General features: G+C 40.5%; 1 protein-coding gene across 3 annotated transcripts in view; it reads right to left on the reverse strand.

Moving 5' to 3' along the window:
• bnc2 (basonuclin zinc finger protein 2) overlaps positions 1-10,000 on the reverse strand; it is a 186,574-nt gene that overhangs the window by 57,176 nt on the left and 119,398 nt on the right. The window contains exon 1 of one of the 3 annotated variants that reach the window (XM_060873256.1): positions 8,205-8,409. The exons of the other annotated variants lie outside the window; for them this stretch is intronic. Within the exon in view, the coding sequence (XP_060729239.1) occupies positions 8,205-8,216 (12 nt within the window). The 5' untranslated portion in view covers positions 8,217-8,409. Of the gene's footprint in view, positions 1-8,204; positions 8,410-10,000 lie in introns of those variants that run through there. 3 annotated transcript variants of the gene reach the window in all.

The following is a 10,000-nucleotide window of genomic DNA, read 5'->3' on the forward strand; positions in this document are numbered from 1 at the left end:
ATCAGCTGTCACATTTCACTCTGTCTCCATCCTGCAGTCTCCAGCTCTAAACGTCACAGGGGGAAGAGGATACATGTGGCTGAAACTCTATACAATAAACTCTACACACTACACACACAATAAACGCAACACACTACTCTACACACTACACACACACTACTCTACACAATAAACTCTACACACTACACACACACTACACACACTACTCTACACACTACACACACACACTACACACACAATAAAGTCTACACACTAATCTACACACTACTCTACACAAACAATAAAGTCTACACACTACTCTACACACACAATAAAGTCTACACACTAATCTACACACTACTCTACACAAACAATAAAGTCTACACACTACTCTACACACACAATAAAGTCTACACACTAATCTACACACTACTCTACACACAATAAAGTCTACACTAATCTACACACTACTCTACACACACAATAAAGTCTACACACTACTCTACACAAACAATAAAGTCTACACACTACTCTACACACACAATAAAGTCTACACACTAATCTACACACTACTCTACACACAATAAAGTCTACACACTACTCTACACACAATAAAGTCTACACACTAATCTACACACTACTCTACACACAATAATGTCTACACACTACTCTACACACTACTCTACACACACAATAAAGTCTACACACTACTCTACACACTACTCTACACACAATAAAGTCTACACACTACTCTACAAACACAATAAAGTCTACACACACAATAAAGTCTACACACTACTCTACACACTACTCTACACACACAATAAAGTCTACACACTAATCTACACACTACTCTACACACACAATAAAGTCTACACACTAATCTACACACTACTCTACACACACAATAAAGTCTACACACTACTCTACACACTACTCTACACACACAATAAAGTCTACACACTACTCTACACACTACACTACACACACAATAAAGTCTACACACTACTCTACACACTACTCTACACACACAATAAAGTCTACACACTACTCTACACACACAATAAAGTCTACACACTACTCTACACACTACTCTACACACACAATAAAGTCTACACACTACTCTACACACACAATAAAGTCTACACACACAATAAAGTCTACACACACAATAAAGTCTACACACTACTCTACACACTACTCTACACACACAATAAAGTCTACACACTACTCTACACAAACAATAAAGTCTACACGCTACTCTACACACTACTCTACACACACAATAAAGTCTACACACTACTCTACACACACAATAAAGTCTACACACTACTCTACACACTACTCTACACACACAATAAAGTCTACACACTACTCTACACACACAATAAAGTCTACACACTACTCTACACACACAATAAAGTCTACACACTACTCTACACACACAATAAAGTCTACACACTACTCTACACACACAATAAAGTCTACACACACAATAAAGTCTACACACTACTCTACACACTACTCTACACACACAATAAAGTCCACACACTAATCTACTCACTACTCTACACACACAATAAAGTCTACACACTACTCTACACACACAATAAAGTCTACACACTACTCTACACACTACTCTACACACACAATAAAGTCTACACACTACTCTACACACTACTCTACACACACAATAAAGTCTACACACTACTCTACACACACAATAAAGTCTACACACTACTCTACACACACAATAAAGTCTACACACTACTCTACACACACAATAAAGTCTACACACTACTCTATACACTACTCTACACACACAATAAAGTCTACACACTACTCTACACAAACAATAAAGTCTACGCGCTACTCTACACACTACTCTACACACACAATAAAGTCTACACACTACTCTACACACTACTCCACACACACAATAAAGTCTACACACTACTCTACACACACAATAAAGTCTACACACTACTCTACACACACAATAAAGTCTACACACTACTCTACACACTACTCTACACACACAATAAAGTCTACAAACTACTCTACACATTTTATAAACTCTACACACTCTACTGTAACACACTACACACAATCCAAACTCTTTATAAACTCTACACAACAGCTTCTAACTAACATTACACTTTTAAAAAAAGTAATTGTATTAAAAAATTTCCTTCTGACACATTAGTGAACTTTTCTTGAAAATAAATGTTTAAATTCAGTCTTTTGTTTGTTTGCAAAATAAAGCTGTGAGCTGTTTAAAAACTAAACCCATGAATCTTCCTGAAATCTGTAGATAAACATGTTTTAACTCTCTGAAGAAAGGAGCTGAAGACTTACACAATATAAAGGGAGGGAGGAAGAGACAGACAGATGTGGAGAGAAAGACAGGGAGTGAGACGGTGTTAAAAGTGTTAGGACATACAGTATCTACAGCAGACTCAGAGACAGATAAATATTTAAAACAGAGAGAAATATATTTTAACCCGAGGCTAACACACACACACACACAGACACACACACACAGAAACACACAGACACACACACACACACACAGACACAGACACATACGCACACAGACACACACACAGACACACACACAGACACACACACAGACACACAGAGGAGTGTGGTGTCCAGTCATCCCCAGTCTTGTGAGACATTCCCTGACTCGGCAGGAGAAATGTGTGTTCAATGTGTTGAGAGAAAGAGAAGAGACAGATGAGGAAAAAAAAAGACAGAGATGAGGCGAGGCTTCACGGCGGCCATATTGGAAACAGGTGACAAATAAACGCACTATGAAGGCAGTCTTTGTCCTCCACCACTCCCTTCTGTCCTCCCAGAATGCTTCCATACGCTAACACACAGGGAACGCTAACGTCACTAATCACAAACAAACCATTTAGCAGAGGCTGGAGCCATAATTAGCGGTAGCGGTTAGCGTGATGATGATGGCCTTATTTATATACCACATTTTATATGTTAAAAATGCAGCCTCTCTCTGTGTGTGTGTGTGTGTGTGTGTGTGTGTGTGTGTGTGTGTATGTGTGCGTGCGTGTGTGTGTCAGGTCCCTCTTGGACACACACAGATCAGCAGCTAGTGCTACGCTAATGGGAACCAAATGGGCCATGAATCTCCCATGAATAGCGCTGAAAGATGGAACCATGTGTTCTTATAGAGACCCCTGGGGTCTCGCCCACCTGTCTGTCTCTCTATCTGTCTCATTCTCTACCTGTCTGTCTCTTTTTGTACCACTCTCATCTGTTTTTTCATGTATGATATTTCTGTCACTAGGATTTTATTATTTTTTATTTCAGCCAATCAGCGTTTAGCAAATCCCCTGCTGTATTTTTCACTCCATTTCAGGACTCAAAAGTAAAAAAAGGGAAGAGAAGATTTTTCTCTCTCTCTGAAGTGTTTATTTTGTCAGATGACAAAGAAAAACTGGTGATTAGACACACGCAGTACTCACAACCACACTGACCCCCCAATCCCCCCCAACACACACACACACCACAAGTACCACCCCACACCCCCATCTGGCTCTCAGGGCTCTCAAAAACCAAACATACCTCTACTTCTTTCCTGCAGTTGTAGAGGATCAGAGGAGTTATTTAGTGGGTGTAGCTACCAGTTTAACTTCATGCTGGTTCTCCAAAGGTCACCTTTACACATCTGTAGAACCCTAGAGGAACCTGACCACAGTACAGCACTGCTCCAGCTGTTGCCTGGCAACTGGTGAATACACACACTAAATAAACCACTGGTCATGACAAATGTACAACTGAGTCGACTGGTCAAATCTTACGCTGTGACACATTCCGACAAGTTTGCACGATTGTTGCTAGGCAACCGGGGAACATGGATGCTGAATATACCTTATGATAAATTCCCACAAATTTTAAATTTAAATCTCGAAAATAAGTGTAAACAAACCACTGTTGCTAGGTGACAAAGGAGATGGACACTAATCAAACTTTTTCCTTCACAACAAATTTGTACGACAAATTTTGGACAAACTAACATACTTTGTTGCTTGGCAACTGAAGAGCACGGATGCTAAGCAACTTCATTTGTGAGGATGATGTGCTGATTCTGTTTGTGTGTAAATACTGATTTAATACCATAAAATGTATTTAATTATGGTTATTAGCATGTCGTGAGTGTGTGTGTGTGTGTGTGTGTGTGTGTGTATGTGTGTGTGTATGTTTGTGTGTGTATGTGTGTGTGCTCTGAGCCTCATTACTGTGGAATTGGGTAACAGCGCATCAGGACTTTCTTACTGTCCAGTTAGACAATGTGTTTAAACACTGACCTTCCTCACACACACACACACACACACAACGTGGCTCTCGACGTGTGTTTTGCGACCTGGCGTTGTCCACAGAGGCCTGCCCACCATCTGGTGGAGGAATTCACTGCTCCAGACAAAAAGGATTGGCAGAAAATTCGCTTTGTCTGAAACCTTGCTGCTATAAAACACCTGGACAAAATCAGCAGGTGACGAGAGAGAGAGAGAGAGAGAGAGAGAGAGAGAGAGAGAGAGAGAGAGAGAGAGAGAGAGAGAAGAGAGGCAGAGAGAAAGAGAGAGAGAGAGAGAGAGACAGAAAGAGAGAGAGAGAGAGAGAGAGAGAGACAGAGAGAGAGAGAGAGAGAGAGAGAGAGAGAGAGAGAAGAGAGGCAGAGAGAAAGAGAGAGACAGAGAGAGACAGAGAGAGAGAGAGAGACAGAGAGAGAGAGAGAGAGAGAGAGAGAGAGAGAGAGAGAGAGAGAGAGGGAGAGAGAGAGAGAGAGAGAGAGAAGAGAGGCAGAGAGAAAGAGAGAGAGAGAGAGACAGAAAGAGAGAGAGAGAGAGAGAGAGAGACAGAGAGAGAGAGAGAGAGAGAGAGAGAGAGAGAGAGAGAGAGAGAGAAGAGAGGCAGAGAGAAAGAGAGAGAGAGAGAGAGAGAGACAGAGAGAGAGAGAGAGAGAGAGAGAGAGGGAGAGAGAGAGAGAGAGAGAGAGCACTTTGAAGTGTCCTAAACCTCCCTTCATCTCTTCCATCATCATCCTCACTACTCTCTGTAACTCATCTGTTAGACAGTAAACTCCACTTGACTTCACCGGCCCATGTGTCAGCTGATACGGTCGTCAGTGCTTTCACTCGTTTTATCAAAACGATCAGGATTTGAAAATAAAAGTTCTATCTGGTTGCTAGGCGACTGAGGGGGATTTCAACAAACAAACATTAAGATTTATGCTGATGTTTCAAAGCAGACATTAAATAAAACTTGTTGCTCGTTTAGGTGAGAAAACGGACACTAAGCAAATCTCCCATCACGACACATTCGTAAGAAAAAATACTGTTGCTAGGCAACTGGAAAATATGGAAATAAATTTGTACGTACATCAAAACAATGTAAGTTGAAGAAACGTTAACGCTTAAAACATCCAATAGAAATATGTCAATATGTGAAAAATGTGAAGAACTAATCTCACACATTATACGAGTTCAAACCTACAAAACGCTGTTGCTAGGCAACTGAGAAATATAGACACCAAGAAAAGAAATTAGTACGTACTGTATGTGCAGCAAAATGTTTGCTATCATTTAGAACAAATAGAAATAATCAGATAAGATCCATTCCAGGTGGTGACTCCGCCCCTAAACTTAACAGAACATGCTAGGAGCATGAAGAGAACTACAAGAAGGTCCATCTTCACCTCAGATGGGTCAGTAAACTCTAAATGAAACAGACCTGTGTAGACCTGAAGCTAGGTGGTAATGCTCGTTAGCTATGAAAATTCCCCAGAAGGAAATGAATTACATCAGCGAGTGTGTTAGCATGAGAAGCTTCTGTTCCTCTCACGAGCACACGGTCACAGCCCAGAGCAGCAGAACCCCATTTCTCACAGAGGGTTCGAGAGGTTCGTTTGGACCCGAGAGGAACAGAAGGCATCGTTCTCCAAGCTGTCACTGGACTCGGTTTGATCTGAGCTTTGAGGAAGAAGCACAGGGACTCAGCGGCAGCACAAACAGAATGCTGCTCACGTCCTGCATCTCGTCAGTGTCCAGCTCTCAAACCCCTGCAGTCTCTCTCTCTCTTACACACACTCTCTGACACGCAGCACTGGACATATGTGCCCCTACGTGTCGACCATGTTAAACACGCTAGCACTGCGCCGTAGCGCACCGTAGCACTGACGTTAATTAGCCCTTATGTTCTGTTCAGGTCAGAAAAAAAGATGGGATTTAAACCTTCTTCACGCGAGCCATGATGTTCTCGACTCTCTACTAGTTTCTCTAATTAGCATGAGCATCTTTTTTCTCTCTCTTTAAATAAAATCCTCAGGATGTCTCACTGATCCTGGAGTTTAATTTAATACTTTTTAACACTCTTCAATGTCACTTCAAACACAGCTGAAGACCTGAACTTGAATCTGTTAATGTTTCAACTGAGACGATGCTACAAGTACACACACACTGCCTCAAGTACACACACACTGCCTCAAGTACACACACTGCCTCAAGTACACACACACACTGCCTCAAGTACACACACACTGTCTCAAGTACACACATACACTGCCTCAAGTACACACACACACTGCCTCAAGTACACACACTGCCTCATGTATACACACACACTGCCTCAAGTACACACACTGCCTCAAGTACACACATACTGCCTCAAGTACACACACACACTGCCTCAAGTACACACACTACCTCATGTACACACACACTGTCTCAAGTACACACACACTGCCTCAAGTACACACACACTGCCTCAAGTACACACTGCCTCAAGTACACACACACAGCCTCAAGTACACACACACACTGCCTCAAGTACACACACACACTGCCTCAAGTACACACACACTGCCTCAAGTACACACTCACTGCCTCAAGTACACATATACACTGCCTCAAGTACACACACTCACTGCCTCAAGCACACACACACTGCCTCAAATACACACATACACTGCCTCAAGTACACACGCTCACTGCCTCAAGTACACACTCTCACTGCCTCAAGTACACACACTGCCTCAAGTACACACACACTGCCTCACACACACACACACACTGCCTCACACACACACACACACTCACTGCCTCAAGTACACACACACTGCCTCAAATACACACACTACCTCAAATACACACACTCACTGCCTCAAATACACACTCTCACTGCCTTAAACTGCCTCAAATACACACAGATGCAGAGCCTCATTCTCTCTCTCTCTCAAATGACAAGATTTTTCTGCTCACTCTGGATTATAAACATCACTAATAAACTGACTAGAAAATAGTGCAAGTGCTGAAATAGATGTAAAGTTGTGTGTATTTTTGTAAAAGAAAATTAAAAAGTGTGTGTGTGTGTGTGTGTGTGTGTCACAGCTGAAGCATCCTGACCCCACTTTGACCCTGACAGTGAGGCAAAAAGTGACACGATGGGACAGAAGAGGCCGCGACGACGGACAGATCGGTCCTGCGAGTGTGTGAGAATTCAGCTCTGCTGTCTATCTCTCTCTCTCTCTCTCTCTCTCTCTCTCTCTCTCTCTCTCTCTCTCTGTCTCTCTCTCTCTATTTCTCTCTATCTCTCTCTCTCTATTTCTCTCTCTCTCTCTCTGTTTCTCTCTCTCTCTCTATTTCTCTCTCTCTCTCTCTCTCTCTCTCTCCTCTCTCTCTCTCTATTTCTCTCTCTGTCTCTCTCTCTCTCTCTCTCTATTTCTCTCTCTCTCTCTCTCTCTCTCTCTCTCTCTCTATTTCTCTCTCTCTCTCTGTTTCTCTCTCTCTCTCTATTTCTCTCTCTCTCTCTCTCTATTTCTCTCTCTGTCTCTGTCTCTCTCTCTCTCTCTCTCTCTCTCTCTCTCTCTCTCTCTATTTCTCGCTCTCTCTCTCGCTCTCTCTCTCTATTTCTCTCTCTCTCTATATTTCTCTCTCTCTATTTCTCTCTCTCTCTCTCTCTCTCTCTCTCTGAAAGGTCTTCAAACACACAATAACACAACAAACATAGCAGGAGCCATGTGGTTTAACACTGCTGCTGTTTACACAGAAAATAATTCACTTTTAAAGTTGTAGATATGTGATAAAACATTTAAGAGCAACATATACGATATCACACACCTACTGATAAGCAGACTGCTCTGTGTGTGTGTGTGTGTGTGTGTGTGTGTGTGTGTGTGTGTGCCTGCATGTGTCTGTGTTTACCTGTTTCTGCATCGTAACTGTCACCTCAGTGCTTACAGAAAATAATCCCAAATCATATTAGACTTCGTTAAACTACAAAGAGACGGAGCAGCAAAAAGAGAGAAAGAGAGAGAGGGACAGAAGAAAGAGAGAGAGAGATAGAAAGAGAGAGAGAGAGAGAGAGAGAGAGAAAGAGAGAAAGAGAAATTCATCCTAGACTTGCTGTGACATTACTGCACTGACAACTTTGTGGGTCCCTCCCACTCTTTTCTGTGTCTGCGAGTGTGTGTGTGTGTGTGTGTGTGTGACAGGACAGACACGAAAGGAAAGTCCATTGCAGTGCTCCCTTTATCAGGCCTTACAAAGTTCACAGATAGAGAGAACAAGGTGAAGAAGAATCACAATCACGAACACACAAACACATAAAATTTAAAATTAAATATCAAACAATAATAATAATAATAATAATAATAATAATAATAACAACAATAATAATAATAATAATAATAATAATAATAATAATAATAATAATAATAATAATGATTTAAAAAAGAATACTCCAAAGGTCAAAGGTTACTTCCCTGGAAAATCTTTGAGGTAGTTTGTGGGCGGGGCTTGAAAACTCGTCATCAGTATTACGGTGTGAACGTAACAAGACGCACAATCACACATGAGCTCATCCCTTTAAAGCTAGCACTAACTAATATGAGAAGGACTTCTGTTTTTATTACTCAGGTCTTCTCAGGAATCAGTTCAGTAGTCACATGATTTCTATCAATCGAGAGATTAATCACCAATCATCACTCACTCATTCACTCATTCACACTCTCTCTCACTCATCTTCTACCGTTTATCCGTCATCGGGCATCAAGGCAGGATACACCCTGGACGGAGTGCCAACCCATCACAGGGCCAATCATCACTCTTTTAGAATAATTAATAAAGGTCTGTTACTAATCACGTCACTTTTTGATCATTTTGAGTCACTGATTTTTGTTTCTTGATTTTTTTGGTTTTTGATTTTTGTAATAAACTTTCTTATTTTAACAAAAGTTTTTTCTCCTTTTTGTCTGAAATTTCTAAAATTATTTCAGTAAATGATTTTTTTAGTAAAAAATTTAATATTCAGAGTTCAAGTCTTATTTTGGTAAAAGTTCACATTTTTAGAAAAACAGAATCGTTTGAATTCACTGATTTATTCAACAAATAATTGATTTAATTGATTCTTTAAGTGTTTCACATTGTATGTAAATATGTAGTGAACTAAAATAGTGAACTAAAATAGTGAACTAAAGTAGTGAACTAACAGTGAACTAACATAGTGAACTAACATAGTGATCTAACATAGTGATCTAAAGTAGTGAACTAACATAGTGATCTAACATAGTGATCTAACGTAGTGATCTAACATAGTGATCTAACGTAGTGAACTAAAGTAGTGAACTAACAGTGAACTAACATAGTGAACTAACATAGTGATCTAACATAGTGATCTAAAGTAGTGAACTAACGTAGTGAACTAACATAGTGATCTAACGTAGTGATCTAACATAGTGAACTAACATAGTGATCTAACGTAGTGATCTAACGTAGTGATCTAACGTAGTCAACTAACGTAGTGAACTAACGTAGTGAGCTAACGTAGTGAGCTAACATAGTGAGCTAACATAGTGATCTAACATAGTGAACTAACATAGGCAACTAACACAGTGAACTAACGTAGTGAACTAACATAGTGAACCTGACAAGACAGAAAACAAATTCCATGAAAAGTTTGTGAGATAAAATCAGTGAATATTGAGAGCTGTAATGATCTT

The sequence above is a fragment of the Tachysurus vachellii genome, chromosome 6 (genome assembly GCF_030014155.1).
Source record: "Tachysurus vachellii isolate PV-2020 chromosome 6, HZAU_Pvac_v1, whole genome shotgun sequence".
Lineage (NCBI taxonomy): Eukaryota > Metazoa > Chordata > Actinopteri > Siluriformes > Bagridae > Tachysurus > Tachysurus vachellii.